The sequence below is a fragment of the Mchenga conophoros genome, linkage group LG7 (assembly GCF_057382185.1).
Source record: "Mchenga conophoros isolate Kocher_MC1m ecotype Shallow Benthic linkage group LG7, M_conophoros_male_GT1.1, whole genome shotgun sequence".
In the NCBI taxonomy this organism is placed as follows: Eukaryota; Metazoa; Chordata; class Actinopteri; order Cichliformes; family Cichlidae; genus Mchenga; species Mchenga conophoros.
Genome location: NC_140532.1, coordinates 27,789,452 through 27,815,850, shown reverse-complemented (window position 1 = coordinate 27,815,850; position 26,399 = coordinate 27,789,452). Strand labels below are relative to the sequence as shown.

The 26,399-nt window shown below is 41.1% G+C and overlaps 1 protein-coding gene across 1 annotated transcript in view; it reads left to right on the top strand.

The window, feature by feature from the left end:
- The window catches only part of aass (aminoadipate-semialdehyde synthase), a 107,977-nt gene that overhangs the window by 15,866 nt on the left and 65,712 nt on the right, over positions 1 to 26,399 (top strand). Inside the window, exon 4 of the mRNA XM_085283230.1 lies at positions 3,277 to 3,361. Within this exon, the coding sequence (XP_085139356.1) occupies positions 3,277 to 3,361 (85 nt within the window). The remainder of the gene's footprint in view (positions 1 to 3,276; positions 3,362 to 26,399) is intronic.

Below are 26,399 nucleotides of genomic sequence, written 5' to 3'. Positions count from 1 at the left end.
CAACTGGGAGAGATCAGGGCTGATGAGACAGGGGGAACAAAGCTGCACACACTAACATAAGACAAAGACTTTCACAATAAAACAGGAAACATGAATCACTACTCAAAACCCAAGCAAATCATAATTCAGAGAAAAACCAAACATAAGAACTAATCTCTTAACAAGAATAACTGAAACAGAGATTATAATAATAATCAACAAAGCACCAGAGAAACATAAAGAACCCATCATTCAAAAAATAAACCAAAACATAATAAACTCAAAATGCTGGGTCGAATCGCCCCAGAACTGTGACACAGACAGTTTAAATGTTAATGAAAACAAGCTTGTTAACTGCTTCCAGCAATGACTGTTTTCATTTTTTGACACATTAACACCAAAACTGGATTAAGATCAAGTTAAAACCAAAGCTGTCATAGTTCACAAGCTTTACGTCTGTTAAGTTTTTCATGAACTTGCTGTAGCCTGACAGCAGCGGTCCTCTCTCAGTAGAGAGTCGCATCTCACAGTATGTGAGGGTAAGACTGAAATAAAACCTTGATTATTCTTTATATCTCCTGGGTTCTCCTTGGGTCTAAACATCATTGTAAATGGCCTGTATTTATATAGCGCTTTACTAGTCCCTAAGGACCCCAAAGCGCTTTACATATCCAGTCATCCACCCATTCACACACACATTCACACACTGGTGATGGCAAGCTACATTGTCATCAGACAGTGAGCATGACAGTCTGTGCTGATTTCTGCTCATCTTCCTGTTTTTTTTTTTTATTTTTATGGGCAGACACTTCTGTAGAGATTTACCATTAGAATGCAAAAATTGCACATGTAGCCAAATGGTTGACTTCACCCTTATGATGTCTACAACCATCCATGTTGCACAATGTAATCACTGCTTAAAGGGGGACATGGATTTGCATGATTTGATTCGTTAATATAGAATATAAATAAAATCTGTTACTCTGTATTATTATAGATTAAGTTGTCATATTTAAATGAAGTGGTATATAAAGTAATGAAAATTATTTAGTATAAGTATAGAAGAACCAGTGAAACTATACAAAAGGAATAATTGATGGAACCATGAATTCGGCTCTTTACTGAAAAAGGAGATTGTTTCCTGAAGGAGAATGTTTGGCTGTCAGTTTGTGCCCTGAAACTCAAGGACACTTGGGCTATGCAGCAGGTCAATGATCCAAAACACACCAGCAAGTCTACCTCTGAATGGATCAAAGAATACAAAATCAAAGTTTTGGAGTGTCCTAATCAATGTAGGATTGAGTTACTATTTGTTTCATTTAATTGTATTAAGTTAAATTAGATTTAACGCGGTTTGACAGGGTGAAACAATCTTAGTCACAAGTCCAAACAATGACAATAAAAGATCCATTGGTTATGACTTATTAGATTTGGAAAGGTGGGAGGACAAGAAATTGGGATCACTATCAGGAGACTGATCAAGGATTATAAAATTGGATTAAATAAAGACATTGCTTCACGGAGCCACTGAGTGTGGTACAGGGCACTGTTTTCCAGAAGAAGAGTAGGTGTTGTGTTGCCAATAATAAGGTGAATTTATTAATAAAGAAAACAATAATAAGATAAATGGTAAGAACTCCAATTGACTAATCGATATATGAGAAAGGTAACGTAAAACTTGACATTTATTGAAGCTATTGATTTTAAGTATAAAAAATTGATAGACAGCTTTAGATAGGTGAATCCTGAAATTGTATAAAGAGAGGTGGGTGTGAATCGAGGTTTACATTCCAACACTTGTTCAGGCTAATTCCCAGCTCTCTCTCCCATGCAGATTTAACATTGGATGGTGAGGAATAAACAGATGAAAGGAGTCTACCATATATCTGAGAGAGAAATTACTTTTGATGGGGATCGGAGCATAGGAGTTTTTCCCACAGGTGTTGGGGAGTTTAAAATGATTGGTATTCACTTTGAAAAATCTAAAAACAAAATACACTAAAATGCAAAATAAATAATAAAGACATAAATAAAGAAAACCCATAAATGACTATGTGTCCAAACTTCTCAACAAATAATGAAAACTGATTCAGATTTCTAGCTGTTGCTACTAGGGATAGGTATTGATAAGATTTTCACGATTCCGATTCCATTTTCGATTCTGTTTAACGATTCGATTCTTTATCGATTCTCTTATCGATTCTTTTTAAAAAAGGAGAACACTAAGGTCGATTAGCTTAGAACTTTGATTTATATCTTCTCTTTGAACAAGATAGAAATTTAGGAGTAACATGGCCTTACAAACCCAGCAGTGAGATCTTAAGAGATCCACAGCCTACGGCTTTTCAATGGGATGTCACAGGGTCCCCAGGAAAAAAATTGTAAATGTAAAATAAACATTCTTCTGTAGCAATAACAAAGTATAACATAAATTATTCTGTAGCAATTACACAAGAATATCCAGTAATGTCCCTGCCTACAATTAAACACATTCACTTACCGAAAATCGGGGGCATCTGCTGTGGCAAATGGGTGCAAGCCTTTTACCACAAACTTGGTCACTGCTCGGTGACATTCGTCTATCCTGGCCTGAAAGGAGACGCTACTGGTAGACTGCAGTGACAACTGCCAGCATCTGAGCCAGCTAGACTCTGTCTGTCTCTCTCATCATGGTCACCTAAATGCACAGTAATGGCAGGTTTTGTAATAAGGCAGATCACGCTAACATAATATGCACTGTTAGTTGATTATTTACCTGCCGCATTAACGGGAGAGGATGTGCAAACGTTACCGCTGCTGCTGGATTGAGATTCACGAGTCCGTAGCGGAATTAAAAACACGACATTCATTTAAGGTTATCGCGTGTTTTGTGAGCAAATGCTTTTGCATATTCGTAGTGTTTCCTCCCTTAAATGAAATATCTACTTTGCAAGTATTGCAAGTTGCCCTGTTGTCATCCGTTCTCATAAAGTATAACCAAACTTTTTAGCGTTTGAGCCGCCTTGTTTCCTGCCAGGTAAATGATGCTCTGCAACGTGGTGACGTCATTCGGGGCAACTGGAATCGATAAGGGAATTGTTTGCGAAAATGGCAAACAATTCCAAGGAATTGAAACAGTGGGAACCGGTTCTCAACAAGAACCGGTTTTCGATACCCATCCTTAGTTGCTACTCAACTAATGATTTTGATGTACAGTAAATAAAGAAATACAGCATACTCTGCCGAAGGCTGGATTTCATTTTCCATTTAAATTCACACTCTTCAAAAACACTAACAAAGTTTCTTTTGTCTGTGCAGGAGATCAGGCTCATTGATTATGAGAAGATGGTTGATGCTAATGGTTACCGGATTGTAGCATTTGGCCAGTGGGCTGGTGTCGCAGGTAAGAAAGGCTGCTGGGATTCCTAATCTTGTTAATTATTTCCCCGACTGTGTAGAAAGAGTTGCACTGTAGCAAACTTTGGGATCAGTGAAGATCAGGTCAGATCATGGACAGAAGTGAATCATTCGTAAAAACATGGCCTTTATCATTTGATCAGTCTGACCACTGTTGACACTGTTAACTCGGACTTGCAAGATCAAAATCTGTTATTCAGTATAAACTGTTACAGAATTTTATGTCATTACTGACATAAAAAAATAATGAAAGTAGGACTCATAAGAAATCCCTCTGTCCAGCCATACTCTTCTTTCGTGTGCTCCCTTATTTTTAGACATGGATCCGTGTGCTTGATTCAGCACATTTTTATGCCGGATCCCCTTCCTGATGCAACCCTTCTAGGAATTTATGCCTCCTGGTCTTAAACCAAAGATCTTTTGCATGTTTGGAAAATGTGCTCGACACTACACTATTGACCCCATACATAAATACCCACAATTAGTTGGATCAAGAAGAGCTCCTCCTGGCCCAGCGAAGTCAGAAAACAAAAGGCTTAAAGGGTTTAAGGGTGTTCTTTATGACAAACAGTAAATGGACTGGTTCTTGTAGAGTGCTTTTCTGTTCTCATGAGCACTCAAAGCGCTTTATACAGCTTACCTCATTCATCCAGTACCAAGATGGTGAGCTCAGGTTGCGTGAAAGAAAACGTGTTTATAGCATAAACAGCACCATTAAATCATTCACTGAGAAAAATGCTAGTGGGAATCCTTCATCAAAGGACCTGATCAACAAATTCTAACGTGAATAAGAACAAACTTTGTAGCTGTTCCATCCACCGCTGCAGTAAGCCTCAAAAAGTTTTATTATTGAAACATGCAGATGAACCGTTAACTTGATAGTACGATGATTGATACCTGATATCATGTTTAAATTGTACAGCTTAATGAATTCTGACGGCAGCCGTACTTGTAGATACCTGAACACAACTTGGAGCGTGGAAAGAAAGAAAGAACGTCGCACCGTATCACGTATAATTTGATTCACATTCTTTGATTCACGTATACGTTTTTGTGAACTCCATTGTACACGAAGCGATCTTCACGGGTGGGGGGGGGGGCAAAACGATTTGGTCGATATGCCCCCGAAGGCCGTCAAGGCGCTACTGGCAGAGGATGACAGCTATGTCAGTGTTAGCACGCTGAACGCTATGCTGGAACAGCAACGGGAATTTTACACAAAGATCTGATTCATCAACAGCAAGATAACTTTAAGACATTTGTCCAATTAATCATGGATGGAACTAACAAAAGGTTGGACAGCATTCTAAGGGATGTACAGGATGTTAAATCCAGCCTGCAATTCACGGATGGGGTTGTCACCGAGCTGCAAACTGAAGAGAGGTGCATTAAAAGCAAACTAAAAGAGTTTGAATCGGCGGTCAGCAGCATACGCGAGGAACACAGAGAATTAACAACCAAGATGGATTATTTAGAAAATCAATCGAGAAGGAACAACATTGTGGTGGATGGATTAACAGATGAAAAAGCAGAAACGTGGGATGGATCAGAGGAGAAAGTCCGACATATGCTGAAGAACAAGCTGGGCCTGGATAGTGACAGCATTCAAATTGAACGCGCTCACAGAGTCGGTCCATACAAGGAAAATGGACGAGCCAGGCCGATTGTGGTCAGACTACAAAGATTTAAAGATAAACAATTAATTTTCTCATCTGCCAAAAAATTGAAAGGTACCAATCTTTACATCAACGAAGATTTCTCAGAGTCCATCAGGAAGAAGAGGAAAGAACTGTTACCACAGCTGAGAGCGGCCAGAGACAGAGGTGATATTGCCATCCTGAAATATGACAAATTAATTGTTAAACCGAGGCCACAGAACGCCGGAATTAATATTTAGATTTCAGCAATGTTGCCATTTGTAGCTGTTGAGATCGATCGGTCTGCAAATGTCGGATCCTATACTTATTCCCGGATTCTCCGGTAAAGATTTTGAAGTGGCTCATGTTAATATTTGTAGCCTTAAATATAAGATTCAAGAAATTCATGCACTGTTGTCAACAAATACGATAAGTGTGCTGGCTTTTTCCGAGACACATTTAGATGCTGCCTTTGAGAATAATGAATTTGAAATAAACGGTTATAAGTTGTATAGGAAGGACAGAAACAGATTTGGAGGGGGCGTAGCCCTATAATTCAATTCAATTCAATTCAATTTTATTTATATAGCGCCAAATCACAACAAAAGTCGCCTCAAGGCGCTTCATAGATACAGAGAAAAACCCAACAATCATATGACCCCCTATGAGCAAGCACTTTGGCGACAGTGGGAAGGAAAAACTCCCTTTTAACAGGAAGAAACCTCCGGCAGAACCAGGCTCAGGGAGGGGCGGCCATCTGCTGCGACCGGTTGGGGTGAGAGAAGGAAGACAGGATAAAGACATGCTGTGGAAGAGAGACAGAGGTTAATAACAGATATGATTCAATGCAGAGAGGTCTGTTAATACATAGTGAATGAGAAAGGTGACTGGAAAGGAAAAACTCAATGCATCATGGGAATCCCCCGGCAGCCTACATCTATTGCAGCATAACTAAGGGAGGATTCAGGGTCACCTGGTCCAGCCCTAACTATATGCTTTAGAAAAAAGGAAAGTTTTAAGCCTAATCTTAAAAGTAGAGATAGTGTCTGTCTCCCGAATCCAAACTGGAAGCTGGTTCCACAGAAGAGGGGCCTGAAAACTGAAGGCTCTCCCTCCCATTCTACTTTTAAATACTCTAGGAACAACAAGTAGGCCTGCAGAGCGAGAGCGGAGCGCTCTAATAGGGTGATATGGTACTACAAGGTCATTAAGATAAGATGGGGCCTGATTATTTAAGACCTTGTATGTGAGGAGCAGGATTTTGAATTCAATTCTGGATTTAACAGGAAGCCAATGAAGGGAAGCCAAAACAGGAGAAATATGCTCTCTCTTTCTAGTCCCTGTCAGGACTCTTGCTGTAGCATTTTGGATTAGCTGAAGGCTTTTCAGTGAGTTTTTTGGACATCCTGATAATAATGAATTACAGTAGTCCAGCCTGGAAGTAATAAATGCATGAACTAGTTTTTCAGCGTCACTCTGAGACAGGATATTTCTAATTTTAGAGATGTTGCGCAAATGGAAGAAAGCAGTCTTACATATTTGTTTAATATGTGCGTTGAAGGACATGTCCTGGTCAAAAATGACTCTATACATTAATGATAATATGGCAAGCAAACTACGTATAGACTTAATGTTTAACGACCTGGAAATTGTGTGGGTTCAGTTACACCCGCTCTATGGCAGGCCTGTATTAGCAGGTTGCTGCTATAGACCCCCAAGTAGTAATATGTTGTATGTAAAACGAATCTGTGAAATGCTGGAAAGAGTAACTGAGGAAAACAAAGACATGTTCTTATTAGGAGACTTTAATATCAATTGGTCAGCTCCTTCTTGTCCTTTAAGGAAAAAGATAAGTTCATCAGCGTCGGCTTGTTGCCTGTCTCAGATGATCACCATTCCCACCCGGGTCACGGTCAACGCAGGAGGTCATAGGTCATCATCATGTATTGATCATATATATACAAATGTTCCTGAGCATTGCTCTAATATTGTTTCTATTCCAGTTGGTTATAGTGACCATAATCTTGTAGGTTTGACCAAGAAAATGAAACCACTGAAAACTGCACAAAAGATTATTTTTCATAGATCATACAAAAATTTCAATGCAGATAAGTATATTAATGACGTAAAAGAAATTCACTGGACTGACATCTGCCTCGAGAGTGACCCTGATATGGCATTATCTATGTTTATTGAAAACTTTTGCTACCTGGCTGACAAACATGCCCCCTTAAAAAGATTTACTGTTAAAAAGAACTACGCACCTTGGTTAGATAATGAACTTAAGGTTGCAATGTCAGAAAGGGATATAGCAAAAGCAAAAGCACATAAGTCTGTCAGTCCACAAGAGTGGGCAAGATATCGCGAGTTAAGAAATCAAGTAACTAAATTGAATAGGCGCAAGAAAGAATATTATCAACTTAAGCTCAAGGAGGCCAATAAGGACAGCAAAAAGGTGTGGAAAGTTTTAAATAATATAATGGGTAGAGATCTTGCTCCGGTGATGTTTCACATCTACATGGGTATACGTTTATAAGTAAAGCTAAGGACATAGCCAATTATTTTGCGAATTATTACAGCAATAAAATAACAAATTTAAAATCTACAATGAGCAGAGGCGATCCCACCTTATCACGTCGTCTTATACAGGATGTTATCATGAATAATAAGCAATGCCAATTTAAGTTTGAGGCAGTGAATGTGGAGATGGTAGAGTGCTTATTGATATCACTTCCTGACGATACATCCTCCGGCTCTGATAACATAGACAATAAACTGCTCAAAGTTGCAGCCAAGTTTGTGTCCCTTCCTATATGTCACATATTTAATAGATCTTTGGCATGCAGCTTATTTCCATTGCAGTGGAAAGAATCGAAAATAATTCCCATTCCTAAAAACAAGAATGACGTTTTTAATGGTGTCAATAGCAGACCTATTAGTCTACTCCCCGTTCTAAGTAGAATTATGGAGAGGATTGTCTATGAACAAATTCAACATTACCTAACAGAAAATCAGTTACTCACTCAGTTTCAACATGCCTACAAACCTGGTTATTCCACCAGTTCAGCTCTCATTCACATGACAGATAACTGGTATAAATATCTAGATAATGGGAATTTGGCCAGGGTGGTATTTTTGGATTTTAGTGCTGCATTTGATTTGATAAATCATGATCTTTTGATAGATAAACTAAAATGTTATGGATTTTCACCAGCAGCTTTGTGCTGGATGGAAAGTTATTTGTCTGGAAGACGGCAAAAGGTTTATTATAATGGTTATTTCTCGGAGGGCTGTAAAATGAACTGTGGTCTACCCCAAGGCAGCTGCCTCGGTCCACTTCTCTACTCAGTCTTTACAAATGATTTGCCGTATGTCCTGGATAAATCTCATCTTGTAATGTATGCTGATGATTCCACCATGTTTTATTCAGCCAGTAGCCACTCTGAATTGACAAGCGTATTACAACTAGATTTGCTGAACGTGTTTGATTGGATAAGTAAAAACAACATGATTTTAAAAGTGTCTAAATCCAAATCCATGTTAATAGGAAGTAGAGTACGCTTAGTCAACAGCCCACAACTAAATCTTTCCATAGCTGGATCGGTATTAGAACAGGTCACCCAGATTAAATTACTTGGTGTTACCATAAACCACCACCTTTCATGGTCTCAGCACATCAACTCTGTTATTAAGAAAATGGGACAGGGCATAGCTATAGCTAGGAAATGCTCTTTTTATATCACTTCTTCAATTATGAAAGATGTCATTAATCCACTAGTATTATCTCATCTAGAGTACTGCTCAATCATTTGGTCAGCAGCTAATAAGACAGATCTGAACAGACTTCAGTTAGTCCAAAATAGGGTGGCCAGATTAGTGTTAAGGTGTTCATATTATACAAGTATTGATAAAATGCACGATAAACTTTCTTGGCTTTCTGTACAAGTTAAATTATACTATGGCTTACTTGTATTTTTAAAGAAAGCAATACTGGTAAACACACCACACTTTTTTTTATGCTCAGTTGCAGTATCCAGATGAAATACATAATCATGCTACACGATTCTCAACTAACCACAATTTAGTAATTCCTCGAGTTAAAAGTAACTTTTTGAAAAACTGTTATATTTAGAGCATCTTTTCAGTGGAATAAGTTGCCTTATGCAATTAGAGAATTGGCTTCTATTCATAATTTTAAAAATCACCTAAAAGCCTATTTAGGCAGTTTTTAATTTATTTGTAAAAATTGTAGAGGGTAATGTCACTTGTAATGGAAATTGTGTATTTTGTTTGAGTGTTTTGTTTTGGTTTGCTGTGCGAGGTTGTTGGATATTCGTGGAAACTGGTACACGCTGTCGTATACGCCGGTCAAGCACATCCCGAACATGCTCAATGGGTGACATGTCCGGTGAGTATGCTGGCCATGCAAGAACTGGGACATTCTCAGCTGCCATCTGCCCTGAACAATGTGAACCATGATTCATCCGTGAAGCGCACACCTCTCCAACGTGCCAGACGCCATCGAATGTGAGCATTTGCCCACACAAGTCTGTTACGGCGACGAGCTGGAGTCAGGTCAAGACCCCGATGAGGACGACGGGCATGCAGTTGAGCGTCCCTGAGACGGTTTCTGACAGTTTGTGCAGAAATTGTTTGGTTGTGCAAACCAATTGTTCCAGCAGCTGTCTGGGTGGCTGGTCTCAGACGATCTTGGAGGTGAACCTGCTGGATGTGGAGGTCCTGGGCTGGTGTGGTTACACGAGGTCTGCGGTTGTGAGGCCGGTTGGATGTGCTGCCATATTCTCTGAAACGCCTGTGGAGACGGCTTATGGTTGAGAAATGAACATTCAATGCACGGGCGACAGATCTGGTTGACATTCCTGCTGTCAGCATGCCAATTGCACGTTCCCTCATTGCTTGTGGCATCTGTGGCATTTTGCTGTGAGACAAAACTGCACATTCCAGGGTGGCCTTTTGTTGTGGGCAGTCTGAGGTACACCTGTGCACTACTCATGATGTCAGATCAGCATCCTGATGTGGCACACCTGTGAGGTGGGATGGATTATCTCAATATAGCAGATGTGCCCACTACCACACATTTGGACTGATTTGTGATCACTGTTTGGGAGGGATGGTTATATTGTGTATCTGGAATGAATTTTAGGTCTCTACGTCCATCCCATGGGGAATGGGAGCAGTAACAAAGGTGTTGCGTTTATATTTTTGTTGAGTGTATTAGCCAGAGGTCCCTTTACTACGGTTCGGAGCCGTGGACCAGTTTTATATACGCAAGGAATAGTTTTCTATACGAGAACGCTGCAAAAAGTGCAGCCTTACGTAATGTCCACCCTACTGTTACTCATTTTATATTAAGATTTAAAAATCTAGTTGGTACTGGTATGACAAGTAGCCTTCAGTAATAGTAATAAATCACACAGCAAAAGTACATTCATGTAGTTGTAAAAAGCATGATAATATATTAAGTAATCTAAAGTATTCAGAATACGTTACTCTCACTGAGTAACGTAACGGAATACGTTACAAAATACATTTTGGGGCATGTAATCTGTAATATGTAGTGGAATACATTTTAAAAATAACCTTCCTAACACTGTTAAAATCTTTATTTTTGAAAAAATGAATTCAGTCATTAATAGTTATGGTTAAACAAATGCTTGGCTTAACAAAATGCTGACTTTTAGTTAGCCTAGCTACAGTGCCTAAGAGAAACCTATGGTTGTTTTTATTCATCACTGTAGTCAGTGATGAATAACAAGACACCCTAGATTTACAGAGGGGAAACTATTTTTACAGGCCAAATAAAGATCTTCTAAATTGAGATGGCATTTCCTCCCCAACATACGGGTTCTATTTTTTAAGTTTGAGAGTTATACCAGGGAGTAGGAATGGGAATTGATAAGAATTTAGCGAAGATATTACATTTGTGCAGTTGAATTGTATGCTGTGTGGTCAAATGTTTGTGCATGTTGGAGGTATTTCCCCTAATTGTTGTGCAGGCACTGGCAAAGAACTGAAGTTGTGTTAGAAGCTTAATGCAGTTTGTTCTGTCCTGGATGCAGTTTGCACTTTACCATCATGCTCTCATCCTTTTATGGAATAAAAATAAATGTAATGTAGACTGTGTCATTATTTTCATCCCTGACACAAGCTGAAATAAGTGGGAGTGATAGGCAAGTAGACAGTAAAGTTGTGGCCAAACGGTTTGAGAATGACACAAATATTGCTTTTCACAAAGTTTGCTGCCTTAGTGTTTGTAGATCTTTTTGTCAGTTGTTCTGTGACGTATTGAAGTAGGAATTACAAGCACTGTTTACGTTTCAAAGGCTTTTATTGACAATTACATTAAGTTTATGCAAAGAGTCTATATTTGCAGTGTTGGCCCTTCATTTTCAAGCTTCTGGGCCAAATCCTGATTGATGGCAACTGTTACGGATTCAAATATTGGGGGTGGATACAAGAGGAAAAACCACAATAACAACACTGGTCCGGCCGGGTTGAGTCAAACGATGATTTTAATGATCAAACGTGTGGGAGATGGACACTGTACGCAGACAGCATCAGATCTCAAAATGGTGGAGCATTGGTCAAACTCTTATAGCCTCTAGTGGCCCCCACCTAATCATAAAAGCCTAAACATTCACATTCTTTCTCTCACACAGCGCCTAAGCTACGACCTTGGCTCCCTGTTTATCTGCTCCTGCTGAGATGGGGCAGAAAACTCCAGTATGTTCTGTTCTCTTCTAATCAGACAAATAAGGCGATGACTTTCTGCGAACAGTATTTCTTATAACTCAGCAGTATAATGCATCATAAAACAATATCATTCATTCACAATAAATCAGCAGTCTAATGTAATGCAAATCAGTTTAACAAATGTAATAGTTATCACCTTCTTCTAATTCAGGAGAATAATGCAAACTAAAACTACATAATAATTCACAATCTTTAATTAGGGGTCTAACATGGCATAAAATAATATTATAATCCCACACTCCCCCTGTTGAGCTCTTTAGAATAAAGAGCTCACCTACACCCTGTAATCCAGTGTAGCCGGGTTCATTTCTTCTTCCCCCTGAGGCCCTCTGTCCCCCTGTTGGGCGAACCATATGTGAGATGACCTCTGTGTTTGCGCAGTTCAGATGTAAGAAAAACTATTACTACAACAATAGTAGGTACAGATGACACTGCCCAGTTCTCCCACAGCTTTATTTTGGTGCTACCTTATAGGGCTGGGCCATATTATACCGTTCATGGTGATACCGGTATAATGTTAGGCAACGATAGGAAAATGAAATATCGCGATAGAATATGAGTAAAACGCGCATGCGCAGTGCCTTTGTTTTCATACGCACATGGCCGATTGTTGAGTGAAACAGATGAACCAGAATTGGTTTGTAAAAATGGTGCAACTTCAGTAATGTGGAACTGGTTTGGTGTTTGTCCGTCAGATACACGACAAAGCACATTTCTTTGCAGAACATGCAAGCGGCCGTCGTTATTGTCGTATTTGTCGGACTAAGATGCTCTTAAATCTGGGAGTAATCTGGGTCCTAAACTCCGTATGCTTCAGGTCAAACGAACACTGCAGCATCACTGAGAGTTAAAAACTGTCTAAATTCTTTCATCTTTAATAAAACGATCAGCATTGCTGCTTTACCATGTGTAACTATGAAGTTTAACTTCCAAGCATCTATGAAAACAGAATTTATTACATTTAACGGCGTTAGAAGTTAGCAGGAAGCTAGCGGAAGTTAGCTTCGCTAGTTACCTAAACATGATATAGCATGTTCTGACTGAGAGATTTCTGAAAAAATTCAAACGTACAGCTCTGCTATCACTTCCAACATAAATGAAGAGAGGAAACTAAACAGCAGTGACGTTTGTAGGGTTACTGAAGTTGGGCTAGCTGGTATATAATGATGTGCTACGTGATCGCTAGCGACACAGCTATGTTAGCATAACATAAACAGTGAAGCTGGAGGACGAACACTAACACTTTTCCACTTACAAAAGTTAACGTTAAGGTTCTGATAGTTAGAGACAAATGTAATCGCATGGCAGGATGCTGTAAACTGACCAAACTTCAGTCAGGAGAACAACTGAGATAATCCATCCACAATACGAGGTCAGTCATTAATATACTGCAACAACATGGGAATAGAGCAGCTGCCAGAGAATTCAACATTAATGAATCAATGGTACAGAAGTGGAGGAAGCAAGAAGAATGAGTTTAATAAAGTTTGATTTATCTGACTGCTTTGTTTCGCTTAATGTGCCTTATAATCCCGTGCACCTTATGGTCCGAAAAATACGTACTGCACACTGCAGTTTAATGTTGCAAAGCACCTCTTTTTAACTTCAGTGGATATTAAACATGGTTATGCTCAGGATATGTCAGCCCATTTCTACTGGAAATGCCTTTTGGTTAAACTTTCAGCAAGGAATTTGCATTTGCACTGTTACATTTTTATAAAGCTTTAATGTACATAAAAACCAGCTTCTTGTTTAAGTGAAAATAAATGGAAGGTTGTCTTTTTGCGCTAGTAATGTTGTGGAGTTGTATTTTGTCTCGCATCAATTATATCGTCAGTTATATCGTTATCGCAAATTTTCAAATATATATTGTGATAAATATTTTTGGCCATATCGCCCTGCTCTACTACCTTATACCCTTCAGACGTACTCAGACTAGAACCCCTGTCCAAGGAGCTTTTAGCCTTTATTTTATTGCTGCAGCCACCAGTGTCGTCCAATTGGGTGATCCTCTGCTCTTCTTTCTACAACCTCAGGGGTTAGACAACCCTTCAGTCGTTGCACAGATCAGGGGATTATTCTGCCCCGATTTCAAACAACGATCTGTGAATCCTCGGGTCCTGTGTGTCCTGTGTATCCCCCAGAAAAAGGTACAGGAACGTGTCCCCCTTTTGCCCAAGAGCCTCTCGAACCTCGTTGGTCTGGTGTTCCTGGATTTCCGCCAACCCCTTCATGGTTATTGCTGTGTTTATGGGATCCATCCTTTTGAGGTGACTAATCGGAGCCAAACGCCATGACACTTGAACCCAGTTGGTGTCTCGGCAGTCACTGTGTCTGTCTCTGCTGTGAAGGATCCTCGTATATCTGTGACCTCGTCTGGTGTCTGTTCCTTTCTCTGTAAGAGACAGAAAACCAAAACACCTCTCTTCCTAGCCCTAATAATCTAATGTTGTTATCTACTGACCTCCTGGTGATTCAGAATTGGTTTAGAATATTCAGAATGTCCCAGGGACTTATTCTAATCATATCCTATGTGTGTGTAAGCGTGTTTGCATTTAGCCCTCTGCACTCAAGTCATTTCCTACACTTTATCAGTCTGGACCATCACGCCAAACGAAGCTTATGACCTTCAAAAGACCGAGTGCCAACTCATTATAAGCACATTTGCAAGGTGTGTCTGAAAATTATTAAAACCACTCATTTTAACAAAAGACATCAAAAACAAATTAGCCATTTTTAATCCTAACATTTGCCCCCCCAAAAATCATGTGTTTGCTTCCGCCTACTGTCCCACGGTTTCCTCTCCAGTGTGGTACTCAGCTTCTCATGAACACAGGCATTTTATCATCTAAACGTGACCTTCTGGGTCACTATTAGCGTAAGTTTTACCATACCTAAGTTATTAAAACACCAATGAAGTCATAAAAATGTTCAGATAACCCTTTTTTGATGTTAAAACTCAACTCCCCCCCCCCCCCCCCTTTTTTTTTTTGACACATTCCCATGTGTCAAATCAACGGAGCTAGAAAATTAAAAGAAAAGGTTAGTGACCTCATATCTTAGAAAGTATGAGACCTTCTCCTATCCAGTGTCGTTGCTCCAGTCCTGTCAGCCTGTGCCAGGGAATGAAACCAATTTAATTGTCATTTTAGATCTGTTCAACTCCTGGCTCTGCCCAGAGCCTGCGTCCTTAGAATTGCCAAGAAACAAAACCTGTATTAATATGAACTTCACTTGAATATGAACTTGTTGACTACTTTTGACACAGCAAAGGAATATTCTCTCCTTCTCGAGGACAGGCACTGACTCCCACTTATCTCCTGGAGCCAACTGTCCCTTATGGAGACACAACATTGCAGCTACAAGGTCTTGCAGATTGTTAAGTTGATCTGTGTGTAATGCTCTGAATCAGGTATGTAATATTAAATGAATGTCGTTTAATTAACTGCCACTACTTAAAACTTAGCAAAAGATATAACTGAATAAAAGATCACCAAGAAAAACATGATATCAGTGTTATGTAAGCGCGTGCAGCCTTCTATGCTCGAAGTCACCCCAGTCCATAGATCAGCCAAACATCGCGCTGACTGTAGCTTTTAACCCTTATTAACTTGAGCACAACTCTATAATGAGCAACAAACTGAATATGTATAAAAATGATCATGATTACACCTGCAATGAAAGATCATATGATTATCCTGACACCTGTAAATAGAAGATTAACCTGAGGTTATAACAATCACTGTAATACAAATGTTAATGTAATGTCAATAGCTTCAATAAATGATTAATGCAATGCTTGTTATATGATTCTGATGTAACAATACTGCTGATGCTAAAATAACAGTAAAACACCCCCTTTTTATCCCGTTTATAAACTTCACACATAAACGTTTATAAATACCTCTTTCAATTTTATTTCCCCCTGTTTTTCCCTCACTGACCACAGCAGGGAAATCTTTGTTTTGATTCAGCCATGAATCCAGCTCACCTGATTCATCACTGAGCCCCACCGTCACTGGCGTCTGACAGGGTGGCGCTGGATATTCTTCCTTTAATGTCTCTATTTTCAATCTGTTAATTAGAGTGCTTAAACATGAAGTAGACTGCGTCCACAACAAGTCAATACAGCTGTAAATGTGGCCAATTATCAATCTATTACCAATCAATAACAAAAAATAGCTTTTATTTTATGCATGCTTTTAGTCAACCACTCACCCAGAGGATTTCCAATCCCAGAAAATTCTGTGGTTTGTGACATTATGTTTATCCACTCTGTCTCTAAATGTTTGAAGAATTTTCAAGTTTGGGGTCAAGTTTTGAGAATTTAACCATAAGTGAAAGTTATGGTGTTATCACCCCCTTCGGGGCTTACCTTTCCCAGTTTTGATGATACTCCTCCATATTCTTTGCAAATACCCCTGTTGGTGGCGAGAAACTGTTGGTGTGGTCAAGTGGGTGCTGTAAAAACAAAAGCTCAGGACAGAACAGTTATCAGTCATGTACTTCATACAAAATTAGCATATATCGAATTTCATATTGATCCTCTGAGTGTAATGGTACATTTTAATTTGAATTTATCAAAGCTAAACACAATATTTTTCTTTATTTTGCTCTTGTTCTTGTGCAGCACCACCTCTCAGCACATGCCCCTGTCGGTTCTATCCTACTTTTAAATTGCTGACTATTTCAAGAAAGCACCTAAAAGACGGGGACCAGTGTTTATCATTACATATCTCCATTTTGAGTGTGACAAGTCTATCATTCCCCTGTTATTCATAGACCTCAATAGAGGGTTTTTTGGCTTTTTTTCCCCCCCCTCTATAAAAGTTAATTGACTCTTTACAGTAGCCTGCTATGGTTAATAATAACATGTTCAGTCATGAGTGAAATCAAACCTTTTCTTTACTTTAGCATTTAACATTCCCAACAATATAATGTGATACATTAATCGAAACACAGCTACTAAAACACAATTTTCTTAATGCAAACATCAGTAACTCAAAATTAGCAACCAAAGGGTTAAGTCTGCAGTTCACACTCATGTGAAACTACAGCCTCCCTTAGTCTCTGTCATCCTTCTGTTCTTGCAAAAACAAAACAAAGCAAGACAAAACATCCACCCTTCTTTTACAGGCTGGGTGAATTGTTTGTGGACATTCACTGATCCTAAAGTCGGTACCGTTTTTGTCTCAGTATCAAGTCAGTTAAAACTTTTAGTCGTCAGTCCATCACAGTCCAGTTACATGCATGCATCCACACACATTCATACCAGATATTGCTGATAATGGAGTCTCATGCGCAACCTATTCGAGCATCCATCACCAGCACGATGACGTCTTCATTTTAAAGGAAAACAGTTCCTTGTTTTTTGGACTGGATTGACTCGCTGCAATCCTTTTAGGCTCAGGACTTCTCATGTGATCAATGTCCCATATAAGTGAATTTCTCCCAAGCCCATTATAATCATGGAGAAAAATACTTTGCGACTGTTTTCAGTAAGAATATTTTATAGCGCTTTAAAGTTCAATCTCTCAGGCCTGGATTAAAGAGCTGATTTGTTAAATCAGGAACTCACAAAATACCAAAATATCACCACCGGTGGATCACACCTCTCAGATTTTCTTATTTCAGTGCACTGTAACAAAAGCAAAAACAAACGTAACCAATAAAATACTCATATAATATCAAATACTGGGGCCCATTGCAAACATGTCCAAGCATAAAACCATCTTTCTCTCTCTTAGAGAAAGAAAACAATCCAAATCTCACTGATAAAATCAACCTAGTGTCAAGCAAAACCCAAAAATCAACCAAAACTTCACCAGAAAGTTTTTCTCCCTCCCGGGACAATATTGTGTAGGAATACAGGTATCGTAACTCCTTTTTGCACTGACAAAAAACATGTTGGATTTACTTAATTCAATAGTGGACACTGGTTGCACACAAATGTTTTGCTTTGGCAGAAACTTAAACAACTGAGTTAAATCAACACAACCTTTTCATATTCAGTAAACCTGTGCATTTTGTGTTCATAAAACGCAATTGAAACATGGTCAGATGGAGTAAATTGAGCTCCTGGAATATTTTAATCCTTCAATTCTGTCAGTTTATTTCAACACTATTCAGTAACTTTTATCCAAATACTACTTGGTCACTTAAATACTACATGTTGTCTTCATATTGCATGCGGTTCAACAAAGTCTAGATCCTGGTTACCGTGAAAATTGAATGGGTCTACAACAACTACCATCCTCCTATCTTTATCCTGGTTGCAACAGGGCTGAGAAATAACCCTGAAGTGACAGGTTACCAGGCAGGGTACACCCCGGACAGCTGACCAGTTTATCAGATAGAAACAAACAGCCGTTTGCACTTACATTCATGGATAATTTAGAATCATCAATTAGCCTAGCTCTAATAACTGCATGACTTTTTACTGTGGCAGGAAACCAGAATACCCAAAGAGAAACCACTGCAAACTAGCCAGACTGTGGACCTGCACCCAGGAGCTTCTTACTGTCAAGCAACAGCACTAACCAGCATGCCAACAATGTAGGAAATACAGGAAAGCTATGATTTCCTGTATTTCTGTCTGACCAAGATGGCGGCGCGCACAGACGCAGCGGCTCACTGCTCCTCACGTTCGGTGTTTTGTTTTTTACTTTCTCTACGTGTATCTGTGTGGATGTGTGTGCTTTTTATCATTATACATCGAGTAGAGTCCACCTACAGTCGCCAGGACCTTTTGAGTTTGGGATTACGCTGTGCAAGGAGCATTACATCGGACTACCACCACTTTCACAGCATTCCGGAGGACATAATAAGAGCTCCAGGGTCTCCATGGTTGGTTCTTCCCAGCGGCAAGACAAAGAGGAAACGTAAACAAAGGAGGCAAAAGCGTGGCTGCAGGGCGGGTCCACTAGCTCGGCTAAAGAAACAGCCATTTAAGCCACCGCTTCCGAGTATTTTCCTCTCCAACGTCAGGTCCATAACCAACAAAATCGACGAACTGAGATTACAAATTGCAGTCAATAAGTGTGTACGGGACAGCAGCATAATATTACTCACAGAGACTTGGCTGCAGCCATCAATTCCGGACTCGGCTATTGAGCTAGCAGGCCGCACGGTTCACCGTCACGACAGGAACGGCCACTCCGGTAAGATCAAAGGAGGGGGTTTATGCATCTACACCAATGACAGCTGGTGCAAAAACACAAAGACTGTAGACAGCCACTGTTCCCCGGATTTGGAATACTTGACTGTGAAGTGCAGACCCGTCTACATACCTCGCGAGTTTACTGTTGTCATGGTAACGGCCGTGTATGTACCACCCGATGCTAATGCTAACTCTGCCATGGAGGAGCTGCACAAGACAATAAGCAACCAGCAGAACTCCCATCCAAACGCAGTGCACATTATAGCTGGGGACTTCAACCATGCTGATTTAAGGTCAGTATTCCCCAGATTTGAACAGCATATTAAATGTGCAACGAGGGGGAAAAACACATTGGATAAAGCCTACAGCAACATCCAAAAAGGCTACAGAGCAACCCCTCTACCACATCTAGGTTTGTCAGACCACATGTCCATGCTGTTGATCCCTGCATACACTCCTATTAGGAGAAGAGCCCCCCCAGTCACAAAAACTGTGAAAACCTGGCCAGAAGGTGCATCACATCAGCTGCAGGACTGTTTTGAAAACACGGACTGGAGCGTGTTCGAACATCAGGACCTTGAAGAGCACACAACATCAGTGCTCTCATATATTAACTTCTGTGTCAACAGTGTCACTGTGGACAAACGTCTCCGGGTGTATTCCAACCAGAAACCCTGGATGACTAAAGAGGTCCAGGTCCTGCTGAAGCAACGTGACGCCGCTTTTAGATCCGGTGATGGTATGCAGTACAGTGCAGCCAGATCTCAGTTGAAAAGAGGCATCAGAGAGGCCAAGGCAGCGTACAAGAGAAGGATCGAAGACCACTTCACCACCAACAACTCACGACAGGTATGGCAGGGAGTTCAGCACTTAACCAACTACAAACCTGGCAATACCACGTTGACTGAGGGTAACGCGGAGCTTGCAGAGGAGCTGAACCACTTCTTCGCACGCTTTGAGGTGAAGGGACCAGAGGCAGCAGCAGCAAAAACATCGGACAGCAGCAGCCCAAGCCTCATAGTGCAGGAATATGAGGTGAGGCGCACACTGAGGGCAGTGAACCCCAGGAAGGCCACCGGACCAGATGGGGTAACCGCAAAGGTCCTAAAAGAGTGTGCAGACCAGCTGGCTGGGGTCTTCACTAAGATCTTCAACACTTCACTGTCCCAGTCCTGCATCCCGCCGTGCCTAAAGTCAGCCACAATTGTCCCACTGCCAAAGCGTACTAACATTAGCAGCCTCAACGACTACCGACCAGTTGCTCTAACACCTGTTATAATGAAGTGCTTTGAGAAACTGGTCCGACGTCACATCATGTCCTGCCTGCCACCCACACTCGACCCGCTCCAGTTTGCATACAGAGCTAACAGATCAACTGAAGATGCCATTGCTACAACGCTCCACACCACCATCTCTCACCTGGAAGTGCAGGGCCGTTACGCCAGGCTGCTCTTTGTTGACTTTAGCTCTGCTTTCAATACGATACTCCCGGACAGACTAATAGATAAACTGCTGGAAATTGGACTTCCTTCCACCACCTGCCGCTGGATCAGAGACTTCCTCTCAGACCGTGTACAGAGAGTTAGAGTGGGGCCTCATCTTTCCTCAGCCCTCAGCCTCAACACCGGCTCTCCACAAGGCTGTGTACTGAGTCCCCTACTGTACACTCTGTACACACATGACTGTGTTAGTTCCCACCCAGACAACACAGTCATCAAGTTTGCAGATGATACCACTGTGGTGGGGCTCATCTCAGGGGGAGATGAGACTGCATACAGAGCTGAAGTTCAGAGGCTGTCAGATTGGTGTGCAGACAACAACCTGGACCTCAATACCACCAAAACAAAAGAACTGGTAGTTGACTTCAGAAGGAGGAAGTCCGAGCTGCAGCCTGTCAGCATCAACGGGGAGTGCGTGGAAAGGGTCTCCAGTTTCAAGTTTCTGGGTGTGCACATAGACACAGACCTCCAATGGAGCTCTAACACCTCTGCGGTCTTAAAGAAGGCCCAACAGCGTCTCCACTTTCTGAGAATCCTCAGAAAAATGGACCTGAAGAAGGAGCTGCTGACCGTCTTCTACCGCTGCTCCATTGAAAGTGTGCTGACATATTGCATCGGTGTGTGGTTCTCCAGCTGCACCACAGCACACAGAAAGGCACTCCAGAGGGTCATCAACATGGCCCAAAAAATCATTGGACATCCTCTTCCCTCCCTGAAGGACCTGTACAGCACTCGCTGTCTCAAGAGGGCACGCAGCATCCTACGGGACTGCACACACCCAGGACACCGGGTGTTTAAGCTGCTGCCGTCTGGCAGGAGGTTCAGGCTGCTGAGGTCCCGAACAAATAGACTCAAGGACAGCTTTTACAACAGGGCAATAGCCCTGATCAATGTAAATAGCTGACCTGACTGGATACCTCCCTGGACTTTTTAGGGGGAGGTAACAATGTTTAAAACGATAACAATAATATTTATATTTATAACAAGGTGCAATAATAATTAATGTGCAATAATAACAGTGTGCAATACACATACACTTATTCTTCTTTTTTATACTAAGTTAATATACTGTGTTGTGTTGTTTGTTACGTTGTGATGTGTCATATCGTGTCGTGTTGTGTTATATGTAGTGCCGACGTAGGACAGTTTTTCCAATTTCATTGTACTACTGTACTATGTATGACTGTGCAATGACAATAAAGAGTTATCTTATCTTATCTTATCTTATTTGAGGCAGAATTCTTTTGTTCTTGCCCTTGACAGGTTAATCCACAATAAATAGCAATAGCATGCATGGGGTGTGTGTGTCGTTGTCTGCCTCTTATAACTCCAGTGATTTTCCTGTAGTTTGAAATCTTATGCGGTGTTGTGAATTCCGTGAGTTCAGCAACTAACCACTCTTATTGGATTGTATCGTGTCATCTCAATGAGAACAAATTGAGTTGTTGGATTTCGTACAGATCTTTAAAGCCTGAGACAATTGTGTTAAATACACGCAAGATGCTTACGTAAATCCAAGGGCTGGCCCCTTTTTTTTCTTTTTTTTCTTTTTCAGTGTGTTCCTCCTTCAATTAAATCTCAAACACAAAAATGTGGCGCTCCGAAATAAGGCTCGCACCGTTAATTCATCATTTTCACTTTGTACCACTGCTCCTTATCAGGCTATGTGAAGCACAGTAAACAATTCAGTGGAGGCCTTAAGCCATAAACAGACATCACACACAAACATTGTTTTCATAACCAAACTGCCTTAGACCTTGTCCCCCAAATCTACACAGGTGCCCTCTGGGTGACATGAACTGCATTTAACCAATAAACAATCAATGGCTTCTTGTTGTTGTAACAGATTCTGTATTTGGATGTTTGTGTGCAGCATTTGTTAGTAAAGCATTCTTCATTGCATCAGCGTGTGCATGTGTGTGTGTGTGTGGATCACTTCTCAGTGAATTGAATCAGCATTTCGATTTGTGTGCGTGTGTGTGTGTGTCAGTTCTCACTCAATCAACAAGTGCATATGTGTTCATATCTGTGTTTCTCTTCATTCTGAGTCAGTGCATGTAGATGTGTGTGTTTGTGTGTGTTTGTGTTCATCACTTTCCTGTTCTGGGTAAACCACGGCCTGAAGCGTGCCCTGGGGTCCTGCCCTCCTCCATTTCAGTCCATTTGCGTCCATTGGTGCTGCTGCTCAAAGTTCTTTCCATACTGGTTCTGGCCCCAATTGAGGCAGTCCTTTTCTCCAGTGTCCTGCATCTTCTCCTTGTTCCGCTCCTCCTTAACTTGACCCTTTTGCTTCTGTAGCTCCTTCAGGGCTTGCTCCTGCTGTTGGAGCTTTTTCGTCAGGTTTGGCGACCTCCTGCGAGCTCCGGCGAGCTCCGGCCTGATTTCAAGTCCTGTATCTGGGACTCCAAGCCTAACTGATGGGTTCGATTATCAGCCAGCTCCTCCTGAGCCATGCTCAGTTTCTGCTCTGATGCCTTGAGCTCATACTGAGGGCAGAAACCTCAGAGTCTTTTCCGTACACGTCAGATTGAAGTTTATTGATGTTTTCCTTGCTTTGCTCCACGGCCTTCTGCAGCTCTGCTGTTCGGCTCTTCTCAGAGGTCAGCTCCTGGCCGAGCCCCGACACCTGTGCCTTCAGCTTATTTTCTTCTTGTGCTTTTGTCCATTCTGAGGTGCCTCCTGACCTCAGTTACTCCTCCTGTCTCTGGCACGCCCTTTTTGCTGCCCGATCATCAGTGTTGGTCCGTCACTGTCCTGCACAGTTTTAATGCAGAGTTGTTAAGGTCAGCATTCTTTTGCTCGGCCTCACTTTTCATCCGGGCTTAATGGGCGTCTCGTCACAGCTCTGTCAGCTGAAGCTGTCTGGAAATCTCCCCCGTGTAGTGAAACGGGCCTTGGATTTAACGCTCTTCGTCTCCGCTGCATGAGATCGTTTTCCTGCAGCAGTGTTGACATTTTCAGGTTGTTGTTGTGGGTCCAGCTGCTGTAGCATTTGGTCAGGGTCACATCAAAGATGGTAGAGGAGTGAGCAAAGATGGTAGAGGGGAGAGCAGGAGTCCAGGTCAGCCTCGGCTTTCCGGGCCGACAAAGCAGCCTGTAATCAAGCATAAAGAGAAAAAACAAAACAAAAACGGACGAACAGGAAAATGATGTTGTGTTGGCTGTGTTATTCAGAGAGGGGAGAAACAACGGGACCAGGCCCTGTGTCAGCCTTCTCTCCCCCTTTTTTTTGTTTTTTCTCACTATATAATCAACTCATAACCCACCAAGCTGACAGGACAACACAGGTACATGTTAAAATTCTTAAGATCATGTTTAAAAGCCCAAAAAGGAATTTTCTTTCATTCAGTAATCATTTGTATTAATCAATCAGCAGAAAACATGTCACAATTTGACTCTTTTAACCACTAAATTTGACGTGTCATCACTGGTTGGTCAGACCAGTGTCTTTTTTTGAAGTTAAGTTGTTGTCCTGCAACCCAGAGAGTTTATTTGTTAGTAGTGGATAAACTTTATCATTTAACAACCGGTGTATGTTAAGTTTCGCTGCTTTAACCTTGCTAGAAAATCTTCACGTGTTCATGAATGTAAGCTGTTTCTTCATTGCGTGTGTGTGCGTTTGTAGGTGGGTTAATTTAACTTTTTTATCAAACGAGGCATTTCTCTGGTTGTTTGCGTGTTTTTATTTTGTTTCCCAAATCTTGATTTCCCACCTTAAATAACAGCATTCCATGTCTTCAGCCAGGAGTCAGAGCCTGCTTGTGAGATTTCAGGGGCACATGGCGCCAATAACAATTCAGTCAAAAACTTGCCTGAAAATTTCCAGTGATGGTAACCGATAACTGGAGGAGAAGATGTCCTTTAAGCTTCTTTTCAGGTTGGGAACAAAGTGAGGTCAAGCTGTAATTTTGAGACAAAGCTTGGCCTGTCTGTCGTCCCAATTCTGTTTATCCTTTTGCCGCTGTACTCAGGTTTCCAGGTTGAGAGAAATTCAACTGTATTAACAAACTAAAACATTCACTTAGTATTTCTTTTCTGAAAACATCCATTCGCTTCATCTACCTAGATTTAACTCTCTCTCTCTCTCTGGGTGTATACTTCACACAGTCAGGCAGTTGCCTTCTATGGGCATGCAGAGTTCCTGTCACACACACAGCTACTCACTCCAGCAGCTGCAAAGCCGTCTTCACGTCCTCTCTCCACACTCTCAGTCACAATCCTCCATTAATATGAATGTATAAAACCAGTAATAATCGTAACCATAAATCAAATGTAACTGCCTATATTATTGAACTGAACCAAGAGTCACTTAAAAATCTTATAAATCCTGCTTCACACCACAAAACTGAAACAAATCACAGCTGTATTTATCACTCAATCTTACCCTGCCGACTGAAGTGCCGGTCTAAATCATGCACGATTTGTCTTTTCTATATCAAAACCCAGCCAAACATCAAACATTCACCCTAGTCATTCAAAACCTTATTTGTAATATTATAATCAGCAAAATCAGCGTCTTATTTACAGGTCTTTAACAGTATTTGCAAATCATAATTATAAAACTCAAAAACACGCTAAACAGTAAGCAAAAGTCCTCTGTGCGCTTCACAGCAGCCACCTCATTTGCATGTTCACAGTCTAAAAATAGCTCGCAGCGCTGCAGTGCGCTGTCATCACACACAGTCTCGTCTCACACACAACTCTATTTTATATTACAAAGACGTCTTATATTTACAATCACTGTCAGGCCCGACAGCTTTAGCGCCTACACAATTTTGACAAATTTAAGTTAACGGGTCCAACCGAAGAAAGTCCAACTTTTTTGTGATCAATTAACCAGTATCAGCCTCTAACTGTATCTGGCCTCATTTCTAAACTCCCTAACTCAATTTAACAGTGTCCAAAAAAGCGCAGATACCGTTTAACACGGTAAGGAGCCTCTAACTCCTAGCTTATTCCAGGATGCCCTGTACCCCACAGTTAAGCCAAACTGAACTAACCCTGTTCGCCGACAGGTCAAAGTCGCGCGTCCACGGCCAGGAGGGAGCGTAACCTCCGGGCTATGCGCTTCTTAGCAGCCTCTAACTGCCGTCCTATAATAATTTATAACACTTTGAAACAGCAGTCAACTCCTCGAAACAAGAGTGTGACTGAGGCAGGTGCAACCTAGTGATCAATGGAGCCTCTAACTCACAACATGACCAACTCAGGTCCACCATATAACCAATTGAGCCTCTACCTCACAAAATGACCAATTCCCTACCAAACTACTTGAGCCTCTAACTCAATTTCTTAGCAGCCTCTAACTGCATTAACTTCTTAGCAGCCTCTAACTGTATTAATTTCTTAGCAGCCTCTAACTGCATTAAACACTTAGCAGCCTCTAACTGCATTAAACACTTGAGCCTCTAACTCAATTTCTTAGCAGCCTCTAACTGCATTAACTCATGAGATTTTTTTCATCAAAATCAAAACAGACATCTACCAGTAATTTCAGTGAGTAGACTTTAATTTTATCATGTCCAATTTGGCACACTTTGGAAATAGATTCAACAGGTAGTGCCTTACCTTTGTATAAGCCGGCTTATGCCCACTCACGTCAGACCACTGGCTTGTGTCTGTCCGTTCGACAACCTCGGACCGTCCAAACCTCCAACTTCCACCCCAATACCACAGGAGGAGCCCCCAAACTGTTACGGGATTCAAATATTGGGGATGGATACAAGAGGAAAAACCACAATAACAACACTGGTCCGGCCGGGTTGAGTCAAACGATGATTTTAATGATCACACGCGTGGGAGATGGACACTGTACGCAGACAGCATCAGATCTCAAAATGGTGGAGCATTGGTCAAACTCTTATAGCCTCTAGTGGCCCCCACCTAATCATAAAAGCCTAAACATTCACATTCTTTCTCTCACACAGCGCCTAAGCTACGACCTTGGCTCCCTGT